This window comes from Penicillium maclennaniae (assembly GCF_028827695.1).
Source record: "Penicillium maclennaniae strain IBT 15551 chromosome Unknown utg000004l:1.0-3007600.0:1.0-3009580.0, whole genome shotgun sequence".
Classification (NCBI taxonomy): domain Eukaryota; kingdom Fungi; phylum Ascomycota; class Eurotiomycetes; order Eurotiales; family Aspergillaceae; genus Penicillium; species Penicillium maclennaniae.
Genome location: NW_026623216.1, coordinates 2,366,527 through 2,388,751, shown reverse-complemented (window position 1 = coordinate 2,388,751; position 22,225 = coordinate 2,366,527). Strand labels below are relative to the sequence as shown.

The window sequence follows — 22,225 nt, the reverse complement described above, 5'->3', positions numbered from 1 at the left end:
CACGAAATCCGGACCCGCACAGCGTGTGATCCGGCATAAAGCGGCATATCCAGTCTGGAAACCCTCAGATGTTGTGTTCAAATACACCATTCCAGTCCATTATCCAATAGGAGAGAAAATATTTCAGGGAACAACGCAAAAGAAAGAGAATGATTGCATGATGTCATACCATTAATTTCATACTACAGACCCTGGCTGCCTGAGCTCCGCAGGGTGCTGTTGTTAGTTGAGCCTGACATCGGCGTGAAGCCGGGCACTGAGGAGCCGCTTTCAGGGCTAGTGTTAGATGGAGGGGAAAACGCGTTTGGTGGTCGTGGCGCGCCGTTTGGCATTTGTGGGACTCGGGTTGTACCGAGGGGGCTTGAGATTGGCGGTTGTGACATGCCGACTCCTTGGGGAATTGGCTGGCGCTGGGGGTCCATCATGGGCCAGAATTGGTTTGAAGTGTCGAAGGTGGGATTTTGGATGTATGTGTCCCAAGCGTCCTGTTCATGGTTAGCAATAACATCACGACAGAGAACACGAAAACTGACCCAGTCCAAATTAACTTGCATGTCCGGCATTTGACCGAACATGCTGCTAAAGGGCGACAGGGCACCAGGCATTTCAGCCGAGGCCCCGAAGCTAGTCGGCATTGGCGAGTCTGACATCTTGAGCATTGGGTCGGAGAATGGTTGTGGGCCCGGGTTCATTGGACTCATACCACTGCTCAGAAGCCCCAGAGTCATCGCAGCATTCTGCTTCTCGTCTTGAGGCTCGAACATGTTATTCCCGGTGCCATTTTCAAGGCCTGGAATGGTACTGTGCAGCTTAGCTAGCATGACGCCGAGAACGCTACTAGCCTTGTAGGCCTCCATGCTCTCGTCGCGCATCTCATCCCAGATCTCCTTCGTACGCTGGATGGCAGTCGTCATCTCTTCACAACGCTCGCGTCCCCAAGTGTATGTATCTCCAGACGGTCGGCCAGAAGCCTGCAACTGGTACCCCTGATACAAGTCGAGACACACGATTGTACCAGCCAGTAAGAAATCTGCAGAGCTGAGAGATGTGACAACCTGGCGACCACGCAGGCGTCCATGTCGTGTTTCGTTGTGAATAAGCGCCTGGAACTTGAGCAGCTCAAGAGCCGAGTCGATACATGTGCGGCGGGAGTATGTGAAGCGAGGGTTTTCTCGAGCGCGGACCAGATATGGTCGATGAAGTACGCATTGTGCCTTGAGATAGACAGTCATGACCTGCAGGTGTTAGTCGAGGAAGTGAACGAGACAGCTAGATTAAGAACTCACTGAGAATCGAGACATGATAAGGCTCACGGGATCGACCTGGCACTCTTCCATTGATCGGATTTGCAAGTGATCCGGGATCAAATCCCGAGCACGGCGGAGCTCCGCATCAAGCTCCATGACCTTGTCATAAGAAGTGCCCGCAACAGCCGAAGCATGCTCATTGACACGACCGAAGGCGTACGTTAGACGAGACTTGCTGATCATGTACGAGATAGGCGTTGGCTCGCTGAGCTGACGAGGTGGAGGAAGCTCTTTGCAGTCTTCATCGAAATCATCGTCGTAAAGATTACGCGGCAATTCCGTGTCACTGTCAGCAACGCGCAGCATACAGGGCAGTCCAACCTGGAAGGAGAAGAGAAGGTCTGCTGTGCGCACAAATGACCACACTCGCCGTCGCATTTCGCCTTGGAATGGTGTGATGTTGGGGAACATCTTCGAATCACGGTGATAACCCATTCGCATGGCCAGACGGGCGATCACTCCAGATAGAACCCACACTGAGATGTCGGCTTCCCTGGTTTGTGAAAAGTCGCCGTGTAAGTGGAATACGAGTGCCTCGATCAGGAAGGGGTGCGATTTCGTGTAGTCGGCCAGAGTCAAACACTGCGCAACTGAATTTCGGAAAGAACCAGCCATGTCCATGGCCTTGCCCCTGAATTCCGGTGGCTCGTCCCCCTCACGGTAGTATGATAGCATTGCCAATCGCATCATAGCAAAGAGCATAGCGATCCATACAAGCTCGGTTTGGCTGGGATCCTCCCAATGCTTGTTGTACTGTGCTTGAAATGTAGGGCCGTGGAGGATGTGAGTCGCAGGGTCGTAGCTGTTAAAGTAACGGGCAATAAGCTGATCCGTTGTGTACTTGGATGGCAAAGTGGCCAAAATTTCCGCCCGGCTCAATGGCTTCATCACACCAAAGAGAAGCGTTGACCCTGGCACATCAGTTTGAGGTCGCGCAGCCTTGACTTTCTCTGCTTGTTCCTCAAATTGCTTCTTATGTGTAGAGAAGAAATTGCGCACTTCAGAAATCTATTTCGCTGTTAATCACCGCCCTTTTGGTCCTAGGTATGGGTAAACTCACATCGTTGAGTACAGAGGCCCAGTGAGCTTCACTGATGTAATACGATTTGTTGTTGTCCATTTTCATCACGCCAAAAGACTTGGTGACTTGCTCCGTGTCGCTCTCCTCTGGTCCACCCTCGCCATCCTCATCGACATCGATGTCGATGTCATTGGAAAGCCCTCTTGAGCCTCCTGCGCTGCTATTCGCAGAAATGGCAGCCAACGCCGCCGCAGGTCCCGCAGACTGATTACCATTCGTCATCAGCGATAGAACCAGGCCTTCCAAGCGATCGATCCGGTTCTGCATATCATCTGGCGAAGTCGGTGTAGTCTGCTGGGGCGAGCTCTTCTTACGAGTCGTGATCTGAGCATAGGAGCAGGAGGGGGCGTCGCCTCGTTTGACGCAGTTTTCACAGGGGTGGGTTCGATTACATTTCAGCCTGCGGGGTGTCAGGTTGGCTGTCAAATGATGAAAGGCCGTTTATTCGGTACTCACTTTCTGTGGCGGCAGGGTGCGCACGATAGTGGCACCCGGTTTCGTTTCCGAACAACTCTAAACTCCGGCGACTGCGCACCGGCGCTTGAAGACGTTGTTGAGGGAGGTGTAGGCGTCATCTTGGGCATAGGCATATCTGAATATTTTTTACTTGTCTCGGATATTCGAGAAAGGTTGTCGGGACAGCTCTCGCTGCGGGCGCAAGTTCGAGCCCCCTTCGAGTCGCAAACTACTGTCTGGGTTCAAACAAATGAATGACTGTATCCCCGCTAGTCGAGCACGCAGTTTGTAGATGTTTTGTGCGAAGCGTCTTTGTAGGGCGTCCCGAGTCTGGATGCGCTTAGGGTCGGGGTCCTAATGCAGTATTTCCAAGGACGAGCTTTCTCCTCCCCCTTATCAGAGGTGCGTATGCGCCGCGATGCACGTTGTTATTACCTGGGCAGATTTTGATGTATCTCACGGCTGCCGCCACGTCTTTGCGGAAGCCCGTGAACAATTGCGGTTGGCGACAAATCTTGCGAAATCGCACAGGATGTCGCAGAATTATTGGAGCGCCGTTGGAGCTTGCAGGTCAAGAGGGGGCGGATTAGGCTGAAGCCGCGGAGGTGGAGGCCAAAATGAATGTCGCAAAGGAAGGAATTTGGCGGTGCAGGTTTCCCTTGGCGATGAAGAGGAGACTGAGTGAGATCCGACGATGCTGCCAGTATGGAGTGATGATTAATCCGCTATCTCCGTTCTTGGGGCTTATCACCATTGATGATCTCACCGCATTCCCGTGTTGACTGAGTCATATTGAATCACCGACCCTCTTCGCATTTTTTGTCCGTATTCTAGACCCGAGATGTGAAAATACCTTCAAGAAGTCTGCCTCCAAAAAAAAAAAAAGCTCAATCGTCTGCTTTCCTTATAATCTTATTGGTTACATCTTGACTACGCACCTGTTTTGTGCGGTAGGGAACTTCATTCGCAGTATCTCGCAGTCAATGGGCCGCCAGCGGACAAAAGACCAACACTACGTAGGAAGATAATTCCGATTTTTGAAATACGGCATATTCGTTGGAAGAAACTCCCAACGGTAATTTCAGTTCATCCTCGGTCACTTTCTCAGAGACTGTACTGAATCTACCTACGCTTGAAACATGACAACCTATGATTGGGAGTTATCTCCCTTTCTTATTTTCAAGACATTGCAATGAGGGGATCATATTCTCTCTAGAACACTCTTCAAAATCTTGTCAAGCAAAATAAATATCATTTGATCGAGTGTTCCAATTTGTGTGCATGTCATTTTATAAGATGGAAGATCTTATACCAGATTTTGCCCTGTCAATTCAAGTGAATTCATCTATTTTCATATTGCCCTCTTACCTGTTTCTTTGGGCTACCGCGTCAATCAAGCGTTGGTTATACAAGCGCCTTCGACAATTTGTCCCTGATTCAAGGTTAGCCTTGGAGTCTACAATTAGCCAATTAAGTGTGCAAGGTGTAGCTCACAGATTCCGCGGGACAACAAGCCAGGGTAGCAAAGCAGTTCTGGGCGTTGTCAACAGCTTGGCAGCTCCATCCGTCTATCTGGCCATTGGAGCTAGACCCGTCACAGCATGCCAGCTGTCCTGAAGAGCAGCTACCACCATGGGGCGCCTCAAGGGCCATGACCGCGCCGCATGCTGCCGCGACGAGAGTGAGGGAGATTCCGAAGCGCATTTTGTACAATGTGTGAAATTATCTCAAGATTTCGAAGGTATCAGAAAGTGAATAATTTGAAGGTACATTGTTAAATGATTGAAATGCTCAGGGAGCTCTGAAGTTGCTTGACTCAGGTGCCACTGTGCCTTTAATATACCTTTGATGGCACTGACAACATGACGTCGTTTTTTTTTCCTGTCTTCATTTCGCTGTCCCAATTGGCGTTCTACGATCTATCGGGTCTCACTTCGAGAGTGCGAACCCCCTTGCAGCTAGATCCATAAAGCTGCTGCTGTGGACTGGACTAGGGTATGCCCTCCCCGAGCGAAGTATGGACGAAAGCTTCGGAGTTGACCAAGGCAACACTTAGTGTGGCTGAAAACAGCCGTCAAATCGCACATTGCGAGAATACAGCTTCAGCATCCTATCAGAACGATCTCAGGGCGGCCTATATTTGAGATGAATGCCTTTCCAATTCTTTGGAGAATCCCAGTGTGATCGGCGCTACTGAGAACTTGACTGTATGACCCACTTTGCAGATCATCAAATGTTGCCAGACTGGAGGCGGCATGATTACCAAGCGATTGATCTATCACTTTTGCCAAGGGTCTTCACTGCCATCCAAAACTAGTCAAAATTTGACTGAGTCCCTGCTCGTGATATCTGCCCGGATTGCCCGACTTGACACACTGGATATTCTAGAAGAATGAGAGCCTCTGTGACCACTATGTTCAATTCCATCCTTGAGATTGGCAGTCAATCATCAAATTTCCAAGTTCATGACGTGAGACGAGGAGAGCCCTTGCAGTACATGCAGCCACCGTGTTCAACCTGCCTCAGAGCCTCTGACACAAGATAGAATGAGATTTCCCAGTTCATCACATGCAGATTATTAGTTCGCTGGGCTCAGCCAAGATCTCACTATTCACCCGGCAGCCCTCAGCAAGGAGGGGAAGTGAGATTCTCACCACATATTGCGCTCAGAGATTATAAAGGTACCAGGGATCCGCGGCCCGAAGATTGCATCATTATCATCAACAAAACGTTTCAATTATCTTAGACTGAAGACTGCACAATCAAGCAGAATAAGTACCTTGTTCCAAAGTGCGCTCAACACTACTTGCAAAATAATTCATGATTAAGCACACCAGGCTCCTCCAGCATGAAAATGCATCTACTGGTTGATGCGGGCCACAAACTAGTGGCCATCCTGTAGCGGTATCTAACTAACGGGGACCCGGAAAAAGCTGCCCGGGTTCCAGAAAATCATGACTGATCCTGGGTTCCTGTCAACTCCCACACCTGGCTAGGACCTAGGGCTTCCTGGGTCCCAATCAGCGTCTACATATAATTTATGTAGACCCCTACCTAAATTATACCTTTTTGTCTAATGGTTTAACTTAGGTTGAGCTCCCCACTGCTCTAGACTGTACTATGTTTCTAAACCTCTCTATATAACGGACAGACTTTGATCCATGGTATTATCTTTCAGTGGGATTCTAACATAATAGGCTTTGTAGCTATAAGTACACAAATCGCGTGAGATTCTATCTCATATCCTGTAGAGTACTCTTATCCTTGGGTTGAAAAGAGGCAACCAAAAAGGCAAAACATTCTACTTCGCCACATAAACTATTATATAGTGGGAATTCTGGGTCCCAGCTAGCTTTTTCTGGGTCCCCGCCAGCTGGGTCCCCAGTGCAGCCTTCGAGGGAGCGGGCCTTAAATCAGTTGACGTTTTTGTCTCAACCGTCCGCCGTAGGTCAGGGTGAATGTAGCTACCAACAAAGCGCTTAAAATGCGGGGACTGTTCACATGGCTATTTCCTGGCCCCTTAGGAAGACGATAAGTTTTATTAAATCCAAAATAGTAACTTGAGTCTTATCGTGAAATATCCTGAAGACAAGTAAATTCACAGGATACACACCGCATTTCCAATGTCCCCACAGCTTCCCGTGCGCAACCCAAAACCGACGAAACATGGAGAACCTTGGTCTAAATATTGGCGCAATTGATTGCTCTCGTGTTGGCACGAACAAAAGCTGAATGCGCCAGCGGGCAATGGACACGTCAAGTGCAGGGGTTAGCGAATTGCCAATCAAGGCAAACACTGTATTAGTACGACAAAGAGGAAGTACCGAAATCTTTCCGCACGTAAACAGAGGATCTCCAGCTTGACTGCGTCGACTTAATTTCTTCTCCACATTTCATCCTTCTCTCATCAACACTCGCGACGGTGAATACAGCCCGGTGCTACACAATGTCTGACGCTCCACGTGGCCGCGGTCGCGGTGAGCGTGGAGGACGTGGACGTGGTGATCGTGGTGATGCTCGAGGTGGGGGACGGGGTCGTGGCAGAGGAAATGCGGACCTTCCCTTCCGGCCCTCTAATCGTGGCAGTCGTGGAGGCGACTCTGATAACTATCGCGGACGTGGTGGTCACAGAGGAGATGACTCCCGCGGTCGTGGTGATTTCAGCGGCCGCGGGGATAGAGGCGACTTCCGCGGCCGCGGTGATAGAGGTCGTGGGGACAGGGCCGTGGGGATAGAAGTCGGGGTGACAGAGGGCGTGGCGGAGATCGTGGACGAGGGGGCTTCGGCCCGAAAATCTTCAAGTGAGTTCCAATTTTACACTTTGATGCTATTTCGGAGTGGGGTTTAATCAAAAGTTCCCCTACAGCGAGGGCCAACCTGTCCCTGTACCTGATGCGAACGTCCAGAAGCTGGAAGATAGCCTGGCGGAGAACCTCGTCGTGGCTCGACAAAAGACTCCCAACGGGCCTAAATATCCCACTCGGCCTGGATACGGCACCATCGGGAAACCCGTCACTCTTTATGCCAATTACTTTGCGTTGACATCCGTCGGCAAACAATTGTTCCGCTACCATGTTGAGATCAAGAATGGCCCGGGCAAAGCTGATAAGGCGCCCGTGGGCAGAAAAGCCAGACAGGTCGTGCGTCTGCTGCTGGAGGAGCACTTCGCATCTAACAAAAAGAAGATCGCAACAGATTATCGGAGCACCTTAATCGCATGTGTCGAGCTGTTCAAAGAGGAGAAGGCTTTCGACGTGCGGTACAAGGATGAGGGGCAGGACGATTACCCTGAGAACCCGCGTGTGTACCAGGTCACTTGCCAGCCTACCGGACGGATCAGTCCATCTGCCTTGATGGATTATCTGACGTCGAGCAATACCGATGAACTCCTGGATTCCAAGCCCGAAATTGTTGCCGCTCTCAACATTATCATGGGTCATCACTCAAGAACCATGAGGGGATTGTGTCTGTGGGCGCCAACAAGCACTTCAGCCTTGAACAGGGTGGTATCGAGAAGGCAGACTTGGGCAATTGTCTTGAAGTGCTGCGCGGTTTCTTCATCAGTGTACGTGCTGCTACGGCCCGTGTCCTTCTCAATGTGCAGGTCAAGTACATGGCCTGCTTCAAAGAGGGTCCCCTCTCCATGGTCATTGAGGACTGGCAACCTGAAGCTCGGTTCCGCAACCTGTACCGCCTGGAGGCCTTCTTGAAGCCTATGCGCGTCAAGACCACCCACATCGAGCGCAAAAGCAAAAGTGGCAAGCCCCGCCCAGCCCCTTTCAAGACGATATCCGGACTGGCTGCCAAACACGATGGTAGATCTGGCCAATCCACCCAAAGTAAAAAACCATGGCGCTGGTCCTCGAGATGTATTGTTCTTCTTGTCTAACCCCGACACTCCTGGTAGTGGCCCCCCTTCTGGTCCTTCTGGTGCAGAGCCTGCAAACATTCAAGGCAAGAGCAAGAAAGGGAAAAAGGCACCACCAAAGGCCGGCCCGGCTCAGGCTGGCAAGTACGTCTCCGTGGAGCAGTTCTTCAAGGACAGTAAGTCATCAATTTCTTGTGTATCAAAATGTCATGAATGCTTACTTGTTACGCAGCTTACAACATCACTGTGGATCCACACTGGCCTGTGATCAATACCGGCAGCCGTCAGAATCCTACTTACATGCCGGTTGAAGTTCTAGAGGTCCCGGCTGGTCAGGCTGTTGGCAGCAAGCTGTCGCCAAACCAGACGTCTGCAATGCTCAAGTTCGCTGTGATAGGTCGAAAGCCCGCGGAGAATGCCCTGTCCATTGTGACCAAGGGTGTGAATATGCTGGGAATTGGTGAGCAACAAAATGAGACTCTGGTAAGGACGAATACCCTCGAAGTGAATCTTGAAAGTCGCTTAACATTAGTAGGCCACCTTTGGGATCAATGCTACTCCCAAGCTCATTACTGTCCAAGGTCGCGTGCTGGCTGCCCCTCAAGTCATGTATGGTGGGCAAAAAGCAATTCAAGCCATATTTGGCGGTTGGAATATGAAGAGCATCAAGTTTGCCAAGCCTGCAGCACTGCAGAAATGGTCATGGCTGTGTTTTGATACGCCCAACTCACAACGCTTCGGAATCCGAGACGAGGAGCTTAATGCTGGTCTCACAAATCTGACGACGTCTTTGCAAGAAATGGGAGTTGCCACCAACTCCCCCTTGCCGGGTAAACGTGTCCAATTGAATGGCAACAATGACTCTGAAGTCATTGGAAGGGCTGTGCGTGAAATGCAAGCACTTCACCAGCCACAGTTGATTTTGGGTATCCTTCCCGCCAAGAATACAACTTTATACAACTGCATTAAGCAAGTCTGTGATCTTCACTGTGGAGTCAGGAATGTCAACGTTCAGGCAGACAAGTTCCGCGGTGATCATAGGAAGGGAATAGTTGGCGCTGATCCTCAGTACTGCGCCAATGTTGGCCTCAAAATCAACCTCAAGATGGGTGGTGGCAATCAATCCCTCCGTTCTCCCGATCTCGGCATCTTCGGGGATGGAAAAACCATGCTCGTGGGACTTGATGTTACTCACCCTTCGCCCGGTTCAGCGGGCTCTGCTCCTAGTGTAGCGGCCATTGTCGCGTCCATCGACTCCAGCCTAGCACAGTGGCCTGCGGAAATCCGCATCCAAGCCGCTCGCCAAGAAATGGTGGACGACCTTGAAAACCTACTGAAGTCACGTATTATACGCTGGAGAGCAGCCAATAAAAACAAACTACCCGAGAACATCGTGGTGTACCGGGACGGCGTCTCCGAGGGCCAATATGACGCCGTTGTCAACACGGAACTTCCCCTTCTACGCAAGGCGTGCACGAACACCTACCCACCCAGCGACACAAAGAAGGGTCTTCCTCGCATCGCCATCGTGATCGTCGGCAAGCGCCACAACACCCGTTTCTACGCCACAAATGAAGGCGATGCCGAACGCTCCTTTAACCCGCAACCCGGCACCGTCGTCGACCGCGGCGTTTCTGAGGCCCGTAATTGGGACTTTTACCTACAAGCCCATTCAGCTCTGCAAGGAACCGCGCGTCCAGCCCACTACTTCACCGTTTGGGACGAGATCTTCAACGCCCCCAACCCAGGAAAACCCGCCAAAGCAAACGCTCTCAACGCAGCGGACGTCCTTCAGAAATTGGCACACAACCTGTGCTACCTCTTTGGGCGCGCCACAAAGGCTGTCAGCGTCTGTCCGCCGGCGTATTAAGCCGATCTGGTGTGTACGCGTGCGCGCTGCTATCTCAGCGACCAGTTTGATCCTTCTCTGGCTGCTAGCGTGGCGGACACAGAGAGCGAGGAGCAGGAGGTGAATAAAGGTAGTGTGGTTCTGCACGCTGATATTGCGGACTCGATATTTTACATCTGAGGATGTTTCACGTTGGGCTCGCTCGTTTGGGGTTTCATTTCAGTTCATAAAGAAAGATTGGAAGATCATTGTGAACAACAACAAGATAACATGATAAGGAGGATTCTTGCATAGGGTCAAATTGATGCGGTTTTTGACCCTTGCTTGACCTGATGGTGGAAATTGGATGTTGAGTATTGAGAAGGGTAATGGGACGGTGGTTAACAGTGAGGTTAATAAGGCGAGGGACGGGGTTGGAGATGATGTTTTGGGGAACTTTGGATCTCAAAGAATGATTCGTTGGAGAGAGGGCATTCGATTTTGGCAGATTGACGATTTTTCTTCCGTTGCCCTTAGTTTCGAATTGGATTTCTTGCATTTTTATTTCAGTGAGATAGCGCTCAGTCTCTCTTCAATATAGCTTTCTGAATGTTTCCGAATTTTGAATGATGTATCCAGGGCGATCAACTTCGTCCTGAAAAGACTGCATACAAAAGTGGCAGGAAGGTAATCAAAGGTGGTGAACAGTGACAAAACATTTATAAAACGAATGCATGAAACACTCGCATAGAGTGATAAGAGCACTAGATCAGCCTGAACTCCCTCGAGCTTTTGTAATCCCGGCAATTATTTTTTAAAAGGGCCTTTCTAGGGAGGACCAGAAGACCGCTTTAAAGGGGAAGATCGCCCTGACCCTCCGAAGCCCCGAGAACGTGCACAGCAAGCCAGCGACTGAGTCTTGAACTACCACAATAGAGAGGGATTTATATTGTGTTTTACCTGCGTCTGCATCCTCTCACACTCACTCCTAGATAAAGAACTGATCCACGCGTACGACAGGAAAAGCCTAAGACATTGCGTAAGCCAGCATATGACATTTGGAGACGACAGAAGAGAGCTTGAACCTGAGTGTCAAATTTCTCACCTCTCAGGTTCCAGACTTCAATTTTATCGACTTGTAAAAAAATACATACGAGATAATCAGAACAAGAGGAAACACCCAAACCACTCATCCGAGCTTTGACCCCAGCGGATCGTCAGGGTCATGGTCAGGGTCAGTGGAGCAGCAAGGGAAAGCATCACTGAATTGTACGGACACACCAAGCCAAGTCAAGAACCTCCTTGCATAGCCATCTTATTCAAGGTAGAATCCTTCTCTACCTAAACTCCAGAGCTCAGAATTCCAAGTTCATCAAGATAGTCCCATAGGACAATACAGAACATCCCCGACCCACGTGCCGATAAGTATAGCTAAGATTGGCAGATCCGCGAAGATAAAGGTAAAAGAGGAAACCTTCCCCCCAAAGGGAGTCAAAACAATCAACTCAACCTTCTATTCAGGGGAATCTCTCTCAGCTCCAATCTCTCGGATTCAGAAGACTTACTATCGAGTTTACATCATGAAATCAAGACTCCTCGTCCTGGCCGCTCTGGCTGCGTGTGCAAATGCCGCTGCTATCGATCTCTTATCGGCAATTTGGAGTTATGGGGTTTGTTTGCCTGGTATGTGGAATATTTTCAAAGTCGGGTGGACGAGAGATGGGGGATTTCCATGTCTAACATCATATGTCGCTGTAGAAGGGTCTCAGTGTCAACCTACCAATCATTCCCAGGGTTGTTGCGAGGGTCTGCAGTGCTGGCCTGGGAATCCACTTGGGGGTGCCTCGATTGGGTTCTATTGTTTGGTGCCCGGGAAGAAGACGATGTGAGGTGGATGGTCGGGGATGATATTATCTTATGTTTTACTATTTTGTTTTGGGGGTCGGGAGTTTCTCCAGTTTGTGTTGTGGACATCTTCACTGGTTGGTCTGGGCGTTCGGTCGAGCGATGGCGTATCTCCGAAATGTGTGCATTGTTTTTTTTTCCCTATTCTAGATGAATCCAAATCAGAAGCTATGTACGATAGAGACGGTTATCAATATTCTCAATTCTCAATCCTCATCCTCGGGCGCATCATCGACACTTCGCAGCCATGCACTCCGAGCATCGACGGCGGCCTTGCGTACGTCTCGCTTGGGGTCGTCCAGAGCCGCGCGGAGGGAGCGCAGAACTTGAGCTTTTTCGGACAGAAGCGGGGAGATTGACGGTGGAGGGTTTTTGGACCCTGCTTCGACGGGAATCTGCCTTGTGGCGAGAAGGTACAAGCATTTGAGCGCGTCGGCACGAAGACGGGGAGTGTTTACCCCATTGGTATCGGTCTTGACTTGAGTCGTTTTGAGGAGTCTCTCGACGAGGCTGTGCACGTGTCCGCACTGGTCAATCACAGCCACGCCGTTTTCGCGGATGATCACGGCGAGGGTGTCGAGTGTTGCTGCACGAACAGCGACGGAGTCGAGAGTCTGGAGGTCGAGGGATTGGAGGAGGAGAGGGAGTAAAGTTGGAAGTTCAGGCATAACCAATTCTGTGGTGATGGTAGAGAGTATGCCGGCGAGAGCGGTTAAATGGGCTGGTTTGATGTGATCTGGCTGTGTATGGTCGGCCGTACCAGCGATATTGACTTCGCGGATACGGGATGAGATCATAGGTACAACCGTGGTGAAAACGCGCTGCTTGGAGAGTAGGCGAATGGTGGCGCCGTTCGTCGCAGAGAGAACATCGTCTTCACCAAGGAGGATGGAGAAACTGCGGGCAGTTGCGGCGCTGGTTTGCTGATCTGGAGAGGAGAGCAGGCCCACGAGGGAGGTAAGAATATGGGTGGTGGTCGGAGCGAGACGAAGAACCAAGGCCTTTGAGAGCCAGAAAACGGTGCGGATTGTGCCGGGGTTGAGAATTCCCTTGCCAGAGACTAGACCATCGAACGCCGTCTCGGCAATGTTCAACTCCTGCTTTGAAAGGAATTTATTGACCAGCAATGCCAGGTGACGAAGGAAAGCCACATGAGTCGCAGGTTCTGTGTCGTCAGAAACAGAGCGCATCACCAGATCTTGAAGCAATCCGGAGATCTCAGATGTATATGGAATGCGACTACCACAGTCCTTCGAAAGACCAGCGAGTAGGTAGGTTGACACGATAATGGTGCGCTCTTGGTCAGCGGTAGCACCTTGAGAGAATGGCACGGGTGAGAAGTCGGACGGCGATGAAAAGAGACTGTATACATTTTCCGCAACTTGCGCTTGCTTTTGAATTGACACAGATCGAACCAAAAGATTGCACAGGCGGCCAAGAGTGTCGAGGATAGTAGCGTCATTGAGAAGGCGGTTCTTTGCCTTGCCAGAAGCTGCTTCCGAAACACTACGGCAGAGACCAACCACAACCTTGTCAAAGTATAGATCGACGTTGGGGTCCGCTGCCATGTCTCTCTGTTGCATGACATAGAGAAGCGTCACCAGGATGGCACGAGGGTATCCCATAGAGCCAGGCTGTTCTTTCTGAAGCAGAATTGACATCTTGCTGAAAAGACGACGGAACAAGGTTTCGAAGATGTCTCTCTCAACGCTGATTTGGGCAAGAGTATCCAGCGTGGACAGGTACGTTTTATTTGTTCCATCATCCTCATCGGGAAGGGTCGCCACAAAGGCAGGGAATGTAATGTCCATGATGAGCCGGGGCTTATGCTTGGAGATCTCCGCAAGCGCAGCAATGGCTTCCTTTTTCAAGTCGTCCCGAGCAATCGATTCTTCTTGGAGGAGGATTTCATCCAGGTACTGCACAAAGAGACCAATTTCATTATCTTGAAAGAAATCACGCAGAGTAGACAGACGAAGGAATCCCTTCAATGCTGTGACTCGGAACGAAGTTTCCTCCTTGGCGGCACCCATCAAGGCTTGGCCTAAGACATCCGAGAACTGATCTTTAAACTCAAGAAGGGGGTTCTCAACAGTTATCTCATTCCCACGGGTTGTCCACTTGCCAAAGATATCGATGGCAGACTCGAACAGAACAGAGAATGTTTCCAAAAGAGCTCTCTGCTTGATAATTCCATCTGCTTCTTGATAAATTGTGAAAATAGGAGCGACGACAGTTTGCACAAGGAGGGTAAAGGCAGGCACTGAAGAAGATGATAGAGAACCAAGAATCTGCTGTGCGGGTTTCGCCTGCTTCTGCTGAGGTTCTTGCAGTTGTTCGTTGCATTCTTTGGTTATAGGCTTTAGATACTGCGCCAATGGGAGATCTTGGGTGGTCTCAGTGACGCCTTCTGAGAGCCGCTGTGCAATTCCTTTCAGAGCCTCGAGAGACAGCTCCGAGAGAAATTCCTCCTGAGCATTAAGGATTTCGAACTTCAAAACCTCCCAAATTGTGATGGAATATTTTGAGACGGTGTCTGGATCATATGAGTGGATACAGGCAATCAGAGTATTGAGAGCATCCTTCTTGACATTTGGGGAAGTCGAGTCCAATTTATCCAGCAATGCCGGAATAGCCTGCGGAGCAAATAGTCTGTTTGAAGATATGCAATCCTGGAGTCGGCCCTTCAAGTCTTGCGCAGTAATTCCATATGGATCATTAGGTGGCGGCCGGAATGTGATTGGGAAGTAATTGTATACCGAGTCAAACAACAGCTACTCAGGTTAGCAATATTATCCAACCTAAATCAATACAAGACTAACCTCGACGTGATTTGTGATCTCCCACTCCATCATAACGACTTTGAGAATGGAGAAGACCATCATCAGATTTCGCGGATCTTTCTCCCCTGTCATAAGATCCACAATCCCGATGAGAGACATATCGCCCATCTCAAGAAGAGCTGCTTCAGATGTCAGTCTCAATGTTCAATTGCAACAGGCGCATTGTCGCAAACTTACCCTTGCGATGGTTCGACATCAAATCGTTGAGCAATTGGTATACCTGGAATCGCTGAGACTGTGACCGAGATTGTAGGTCCTGAAAGTTTGAAAACATTCTGTGAATATGTCAGCGTCGCTCTGAATTACCATACCTCCTGTCTCTGCTGGGCAAGCTCAAGACACAGGTAACCCGCACACATATCAAGTTGCACCTACGCTTGGGCAATCTCAGCGGCCATGTCCTTGGTAAATCGGTCCAATGCCTGCAAAGTTCTCAGACCCGCAACGGCACCTCCATCCTCAATTCGGTCCCCGAAGAAGGTCGTTAAAACCTGAATTTGCTGCCTGGACAGGAACCGGGGCGATAGCGACTTGATCACGGAGGTCAGGAAGGACACAGCCTTTCCGCGCAGAATTGGGTCTTCATCGTTGATATATTCGCCTAGTCCCTGCACAATCTCAATCAGGGTTGTTTTCTTGGTTTCGAGATCTGTATAGCACTTGGGTCAGAGTCATATGTTGTCAGTGCGGGGGGCGCAATCACCTTGAGCAACACTTTCCGCGATACGCTTGGCTTCTTCCTTGTCGTGCTCGACGACGAGCATAAACGTCTGGAGGGCCGACATGCTCCCAGTAAATTGGCCAGACAAGCCAAAGCGAACGAGAGCAGTACGTGGAGAGCAACTCTCCCCGCCGTCCAATTTCTTGTGGCCCTTATCGATAACGATCAGGTGATTCACTCCGCATCACGTGCGCCTTTGCGTCATGGCTGGCGACGGCATGTCTGCGCATACAAGGCAGGAAACCATCCAAGATGAAAGACTCTGGAGCCATCAAGTCTTTAGCTCTCCTTTTGACACTTACTTGCTCTACGGCTGCTTTGTGGGGTCTATCAAATCCCATTAATTACCACCAACAAGTCCTCCGCGCTGCGCCTACTCAACAATCAGTCATGGATAAGCTTATCCCCGATATACTCAAACCGCAGACGGTGGCGCCGAAAGAGGACCTCTCGGGTCAAGAAAATGGACCTATCATCTCGGATGTTCTCCCGAAGACCAAGGGAATCAACATCTTCGCCCAGCTGACTCGGGACTTTGAGCCGATCGCTGCCCGCCTGAATGATCCTTCGAAGAACATGACCGTCCTAGCACCCCGTAACAGTGCTATCCAAGGATTGCCTCGCAAGCCGTGGGAATCTCCAGAGGATTATAGCAAGTTTGGGGAGGTGGACGCCTACGAGGGGCAAGATGGACAGGATCGAGCAAAGCGTAATCTACAGAAGTTCGTGGAAGCCCATCTCATCCCAGCGAGCCCGTGGAGAAACGGAGAAGAAGTCGAGACCCTTGGTGGGAAGAAGCTCAGGTGGGAAAAGAAGGGCGATAAGATTTTAGTGAGTTCCTGTGCCAAATGGTAGGTCGACAACAGCTAATTGGTATCAGATCCAGCCGGGCAACATCGAAGTGGACAGTGTCGCTGAGAAGGTCTCCAACGGCGAGGTCTGGGTCTTGAACGATGTGATCAACTACCGTTAGCTACAGGTAGGTAAACATGCTGGTTATGATGAACGATATAATGATGTGAATGGAAACGTCGATTCGGGAAGCTCTGACGATCTTTTACAAATGTAGAGTTATTCGTAGCGGCGCAATGCTTTAAGTTGTACAAATTTTATTGTCTATTATGGAAAGCAATGCCTTTCAGGGCACATATACACACCGACACTAAGCATCAAACCTTCACCAACGGATCATTTAGTTCACAGCAGTGGCGAAGTTCTGCAGGACTCGCTCCTCGATTCCGTTCAGAATGGAGAAGTGCTCCATGACCTCAAGGTTCTCAGCTTCAGCCAAGAACAGCTTGTCGGGGTCCTGACCAGGCTGCAAGGGGTTCATCATAGCGGCAGGGTTGGCCATGCCCATCTGCTGAGCCATCTGGTTGGCAGCTAGGACTTATGTTAGCTCAACTGGAGACAGAAATTTATCTGACTAGTTAAGAGACAAGACTCACAATTATCACTGCCGAGAATGAAGCCAAACACGGATTGCAAGCCCATGAGGTTAAGGAAGTACCATGACAGACTTGACACCCATTGGACATTCAGGTCCCGGGTCATGACACCAGACTGCAGCATGGACTTGAAGCGAATGGTCAAAGGGAATGGCAATTTCACTGCAACAGATTAGCGATCATTCCTCCGGAGCCCCAAGGCCAGCACGTACAGATCACGAAGCCCGAAAAGAAGGCATTAATCCAGCTCATAATCAAAGTCTGCGGGATCATCATCATCATGTTTCCCTTCAGCATGCCCATCATGGCCTCCATTCCTGCGGATCGGTCATCGGGTTCGCCGGCGGCTGGCCACGGTTTTCGGGATTCTTCAAGAACGAGCCACTGCGGAAACCTGAGACCAGGTAGTTCTTCCGTGCCTCAAACGCTTCACGGTCCAAGACCGCGCAAGCATGGTTGCGGAGGTTCACACCGCGGAGGAGGGCGTGACGTTCGCGCGACTCAGCAAGGGTGGAGGGGGACTTCGGGGGCGTGTGCATCAGGACAGTTGCATAGTGGCGTAAGATTCCGGTAAGAATCTATCGCGGAGGGGTTAGATTTAGGATTTCTTGAACTTTAGACGGCATTGAGTCCGGGGACCATACCATAACCACAGTGATAGGGAACAGAATCCAGTAACTGCGCAATCGAGGTCAGCTCGGCTTGCCCGCATGCTGTGGAGGGAATCTCACAAGAGAGCCGGATCCCGAAGGATGGACTGCTCATCCCCTTGGACAGCCATTTCGAAAGGAATACCAGTGGGCCAGATGAGAAGAGTGGACGGGTTCAGTAACGAGGAACCCCAGAGATCTCCGAATGGTTGCGAATGCGGAGAGTGATGAAGCCTGAAGGAGGTGAGGTCGCGCGGGCGGTCATTGGCCCGTTAGCTCCCTCCGACGCAACTGTGTCCATAAACACGCCCTCACCACAATCACCATTGCTCCAGCTCAACAAGACAGGAAGTGGATCTAGCACTGCCTTTCTTGTGCTCCTATCGCAAACATGGCGTCCAAGGTGCCCGTCTACTCAACAAACGGTCAGTAGCTGTCGCTCTACTCCATTATACGGCGCGCTCTCGATGGAACTGTCAATCACTCGGCCCTAGCTAACGTGTATCCAACTTCAAGACCTCAAGTCGACTACTGATGATGCTCTCCTCCCTTACCTGGCCAACCTCCCCGCACCTTTCACCTTCACGATAGACCACACCAAGAGCAACATCCGCTTCCTGCTTGGATACAGCGCCGTCGCAATCGCCGGCTTCACATTCTATGCCGACCGTAAACTAGGCTGGGAAGCGACTACCTCACCTTGGATTATGGCCGCCGTTGTCTCGTACTTCATCTTGAACAGCGCGCTTACATTCTGGATCTGGGCCGTCGAGGCAGGAGAGGTGTTTAGCGGAAAGCGCAAGTCTGGAGAGACTGTACGTGCACAAACAGTCCTTTCATACGCTTTCTCAAGCTCTTCCTCATGCGCAGATTGCTGACAAAATCTACAGATCTCCATTTCCTCATCCGTCGTGAAGAACAGCGTTCCATATAAATTGCACGTGGTCTACAAAGCCCCCAATGGGAAGGTCCTCCAAGACAAGCGTTTCGAAGCACCTTTCACCACATGGTTCTCACAAGACGGCGTGTTTCATCCCGAGCCGTTCCGTCGCTGGTTGGCCAGTGAGGTCGACGTGTTGAGGTTGGCAGCGAAGGAGAACGAGAAGAAGACTGGTGGTGTCTCTACTGTTGTTCCGCCGCCGGGTGAGAGCAGCAAAGATGCCAAGTGATGAGTGTCTTCTGGCCCTGATAAGAAACTCTTATATGAGTCTTGGGATTATTTGGTTGAGGATAAAAGGCATCTAATCATGCCACGGAGTTGCATATCATCGTCATAGTTGTTTTCACGATTTTGAGCCATACTTGCCTGAAAGCTCCCCTTCGTTTGGGTCTATTTTGCTCTATGGACCCATATCTTAAACTTCGGAGCTGGCATTTTCAAGTCCTCCAAGGTTGTCGTCCTCGTAGTCCAAGATGACGTTAGATCCAGTTGACTTGGGTTCACTGGCAGCATGTTCGCAGGCCTGAAATCCTAATGACCGAATTTTTATGACTCAAGTAACAATGTATGCGACTTCAAGATATACTTCAGCTTAAAATGAACGTTTAACAGATACAGAGAAACCCATCATTATTGAACAAGTTTCTGAAGAGATTCCAATTTAAACTCCACCTCACGACCACGCGCCTCAAGCTCCAAATACCCTGGAGCACATCGTTCAATATCTCTCGCCCAAGTCTCCCTATTCCCCCATCCAGCCACTCTGAACTCTCCACGTACTTCAATCCCTTCGAGGATATCAAGAATGTTAGAGGTCATATCCAGCCTAGAAAAGCACATTAGCCATGAAGTCTCCTAAAATTGCCCTTTGACGAAAAAAAGGAAAGGAAACATACGGCTCATTCTTATTGTCATCCCCATCAATATCCATCTCACCCAGATTAAACGGTCTCCTCGCAACAGCAAGCATCGCCTGCCCATTAGGCCCGAACTGAACCAATAATACACGCCCCGAGTCAAGACCAGATTGATCAATGATGAACCAGAGTCTATGTGCCAAATTGTGGAACAACACAGTTCCCGTCCGACTAATGGCAATCATACGGAAATCCGCATTCTGTAGAAACAGCGCAGCAAGTAAATCTTGTCCTGCAACCTCGAGGTTAGAGTCCGCCGCGATGAAAGTCGGAATCTGCGGGTTCGGAGATTCGCCGGCTTTGGCGTGGCTGAATGGGTGGCCTCCTGCGCTTTCTGATAAATAGAGGATGATGAGAATCTTGAGAAGCTTGGTGTAATTGGTTGGGTGGGTTTCTCGGTTTACTGGGGCCGAGCAGATGAATCTCTGTTCAAGGGTTGGAGGCAGTGTTTGGATTTTGGGGGGTGATGATGTTTGAGATGTTGCGCGGAGACCGTAGGACTAGTTAGTTTTGAAAGCTGGGAGTTAGTATAGGCTTGCATGTTGATTAGATCTGCTTTGCATACGTCGCGGAAGCTTTGGTCGGCTGTGGCCCATCTCTCGATCAGATTACGTCGTTGATGGAGATCTTCCTCAGGGTTCGGGAGAGGGTTCCATTGTTCCTTTGATCTTCTCAGCGGAAGTTCTCCCTAGAAAGGTGGGATAAGGAAGAGGGTTTACCGTTATAAATTCAAGCCAGCCCTTGATTTCTTCGTGAATGGATTCCGCCGAAAGATCTCCGCTTGGATGAGGTCGGACACTGGCTGGGATGCTACCCTGTTCAACGGGTATAGTTTGAGACATGTTTCTTGCGGGATTCCGTCTGTGCAGAGCAAATGAAGAAGCAGACGGCGATCCCGATGTCAAGGACGTGCACACGACTGCCTCTCCCGCCCCCACTAGCGTCGATTGGCACACGGGATATGCTAGTTTAGTTCGGGATAAGGTACCCGTATATCGCCACGAAGGCCGAGCGTGAACGCATCACTGAGTGATGTAAAAAGGCTAAGTTATATCTCGAATCTACCCAGCATCTTGGTTTGGTTTCCAGAACCTGTCGGCCTTCTAATGGTGGGAGTATTGCTACAACGTCATTAGAAGGTAGCATGGAAAACGATACATTGTTCAAAAATGGATGTAGTCAAAAAATGGCTAAAAACAACAGTCTATACTAGATTTTCACATAAAGCCTCATCACATCCGTCAGTTGAAGTTCGATGGCTGCACTTAAGCTTCGATAGTGCCAGGGCGTTCAGTAGCCGCGGCAGGCTTGATATCGTCGAGGCGGCGGTTCTGATTGAGTCGCTGCGAGATGGTCAGACTGTGGTCAAAATTGGGATCGGGTTAAATCAAGGCATACCAGCAGGTTACGAAGCAGGCAAACAATGGTAACCTTGCCAATGGAGGGAACGAAGATGGAGGCCTTCTCCTTCACCTCGGGCCCAAAGTTCTGAGTGACGATGTTAGCTACAGATCAAAAGAATGGACCACACTTTACGCACCTTCTCGCTCGAGAAATTGACACAAACAGCACCGTCACGGAGCAGGCTAGTATCAAACTTGTACTTCTCACCCGGAACGCCCGAGATAACAACATCACAAAGCGGCGCAACATCCTTCAACGTAGCACCCTCCATCTCATGAATTTCATGGCGATGCTTCTTGAGCCCTTCACCACGAGTGAATTTTTGAACGCCAGTGATATCAACACTGTAAACACAGGCGCCGTCGTTAGCCAGTAGCGCGGCCAACGGACGGCCAACAACCTCGGACCGGTTCACAACGCAAATAGTGTGACCGAACAAACGGTTGCCGGAGGGCAGAACGGTGTTGTAGATATTAAGGTACTCGAGGATCTTGACAGTAGCCAGCGGGGTACAAGGCAGGATGCACTTTTGGCGCTTGGTCTCGGGGTCCAGGAAACGGATGTTCTGGTACATGTTGAAGATGTAGCGGTGGCTGAGACCCTCGACATCTTTGGAGACATCGACTATTTGCTGCAAGTATTGATCCTGGCGGTTGTTGAAGATCGGGTAGTAGACGATGATGCCGTCGACCTCATCGTCGGTGTTGGCAGAGAGGATAGCGCCTTCGATGTCGTCGCGAGAGACTTCGCGGAGGGAATACTTGAAGCCGCTATTGAGAGAGATGGTCAGTTTGTTTGTTTTTGCAAAGTATCCATGGCTTTGAATGCTGTTCAGGTTGAAGCGATTTCAACGAGGGGCATGGATGAATCATGCAAACAACCCCACCACTCCTCTCGCAGATGAACTGGACTCGATAAGTCAAGGCAAGATGAAATACTCACTTTTCCTCGCAGGTCTTTTTCGTCCATTGCGCATACATCAAAGCCGCAGGGTCATTGTTAGCCAAGAAACCAACCAGGTGCGGCGGCTTGTCGAGAGTCTTGACGCCTTCCTGGACTTCCTTGAGCAGGCCATTAGAGACGTTCTTGGCCAGAACCACCTTGCAGGAGGAGGGAGCTGAGGCTGTAGGGGCCGACATGACGACAGATGTGTAGCTAGACGCAAGTCAGGGACAATTGGGCTTGCTGTTCACGCGGGGTCCGATACTTCACAGGGAAAAAGATTGTTCGCTTATCGATAAGGGATCGGGTGCCGCATTCGGCCTCACTTGCCGAGATCGCAGTTGCCGGCATGCCGCGATAGGCCGGGTAATTTAGGGGTGCATACATGAAGCATGGTTGAGAGAAATGGACGAGC

The 22,225-nt window shown here is 50.3% G+C and overlaps 9 protein-coding genes across 9 annotated transcripts; 3 read left to right on the top strand and 6 right to left on the bottom strand.

The window, feature by feature from the left end:
• Positions 1–182: 182 nt before the first annotated feature.
• On the bottom strand, positions 183–2,963 carry N7477_005033 (uncharacterized protein; the record flags this gene model as incomplete). Its single annotated transcript, XM_056966696.1, has 4 exons — positions 183–1,235; positions 1,287–2,315; positions 2,368–2,788; positions 2,869–2,963. The coding sequence occupies 4 exons, from the start codon at positions 2,961–2,963 to the stop codon at positions 183–185; spliced, it is 2,598 nt and encodes an 865-aa protein (XP_056823477.1).
• Positions 2,964–4,237: 1,274 nt separating this feature from the next.
• Positions 4,238–4,548, bottom strand: N7477_005032 (uncharacterized protein; the record flags this gene model as incomplete). Its single annotated transcript, XM_056966695.1, has 2 exons — positions 4,238–4,276; positions 4,339–4,548. The coding sequence occupies 2 exons, from the start codon at positions 4,546–4,548 to the stop codon at positions 4,238–4,240; spliced, it is 249 nt and encodes an 82-aa protein (XP_056823476.1).
• A 1,919-nt stretch (positions 4,549–6,467) lies between these two features.
• On the top strand, positions 6,468–10,082 carry N7477_005031 (putative RNA interference and gene silencing protein (Qde2); the record flags this gene model as incomplete). The annotated part of the gene is made up of 7 exons (XM_056966694.1): positions 6,468–6,523; positions 6,931–7,145; positions 7,183–7,809; positions 7,887–8,159; positions 8,212–8,388; positions 8,445–8,695; positions 8,748–10,082. 7 exons carry the CDS (start codon positions 6,468–6,470, stop codon positions 10,080–10,082), a joined length of 2,934 nt encoding a protein of 977 aa, XP_056823475.1.
• A 2,069-nt stretch (positions 10,083–12,151) lies between these two features.
• Positions 12,152–15,573, bottom strand: N7477_005030 (MET18/MMS19 family protein; the record flags this gene model as incomplete). The annotated part of the gene is made up of 5 exons (XM_056966693.1): positions 12,152–14,719; positions 14,768–14,907; positions 14,966–15,063; positions 15,164–15,437; positions 15,492–15,573. 5 exons carry the CDS (start codon positions 15,571–15,573, stop codon positions 12,152–12,154), a joined length of 3,162 nt encoding a protein of 1,053 aa, XP_056823474.1.
• Positions 15,574–15,761: 188 nt separating this feature from the next.
• Positions 15,762–16,482, top strand: N7477_005029 (uncharacterized protein; the record flags this gene model as incomplete). Its single annotated transcript, XM_056966692.1, has 2 exons — positions 15,762–16,340; positions 16,396–16,482. 2 exons carry the CDS (start codon positions 15,762–15,764, stop codon positions 16,480–16,482), a joined length of 666 nt encoding a protein of 221 aa, XP_056823473.1.
• Positions 16,483–16,701: 219 nt separating this feature from the next.
• Positions 16,702–17,738, bottom strand: N7477_005028 (ER membrane complex subunit EMC3; the record flags this gene model as incomplete). Its single annotated transcript, XM_056966691.1, has 6 exons — positions 16,702–16,892; positions 16,958–17,119; positions 17,170–17,304; positions 17,352–17,535; positions 17,602–17,635; positions 17,689–17,738. The coding sequence occupies 6 exons, from the start codon at positions 17,736–17,738 to the stop codon at positions 16,702–16,704; spliced, it is 756 nt and encodes a 251-aa protein (XP_056823472.1).
• A 260-nt stretch (positions 17,739–17,998) lies between these two features.
• N7477_005027 (signal peptidase complex subunit 2) lies at positions 17,999–18,776 on the top strand (the record flags this gene model as incomplete). Its single annotated transcript, XM_056966690.1, has 3 exons — positions 17,999–18,032; positions 18,124–18,422; positions 18,498–18,776. 3 exons carry the CDS (start codon positions 17,999–18,001, stop codon positions 18,774–18,776), a joined length of 612 nt encoding a protein of 203 aa, XP_056823471.1.
• Positions 18,777–18,962: 186 nt separating this feature from the next.
• N7477_005026 (uncharacterized protein) lies at positions 18,963–20,306 on the bottom strand (the record flags this gene model as incomplete). Its single annotated transcript, XM_056966689.1, has 5 exons — positions 18,963–19,070; positions 19,328–19,373; positions 19,444–19,964; positions 20,030–20,125; positions 20,184–20,306. The coding sequence occupies 5 exons, from the start codon at positions 20,304–20,306 to the stop codon at positions 18,963–18,965; spliced, it is 894 nt and encodes a 297-aa protein (XP_056823470.1).
• A 423-nt stretch (positions 20,307–20,729) lies between these two features.
• N7477_005025 (methylenetetrahydrofolate dehydrogenase (NAD(+))) lies at positions 20,730–22,007 on the bottom strand (the record flags this gene model as incomplete). The annotated part of the gene is made up of 4 exons (XM_056966688.1): positions 20,730–20,807; positions 20,863–20,952; positions 21,005–21,638; positions 21,811–22,007. 4 exons carry the CDS (start codon positions 22,005–22,007, stop codon positions 20,730–20,732), a joined length of 999 nt encoding a protein of 332 aa, XP_056823469.1.
• Between the last annotated feature and the right edge of the window lie 218 nt (positions 22,008–22,225).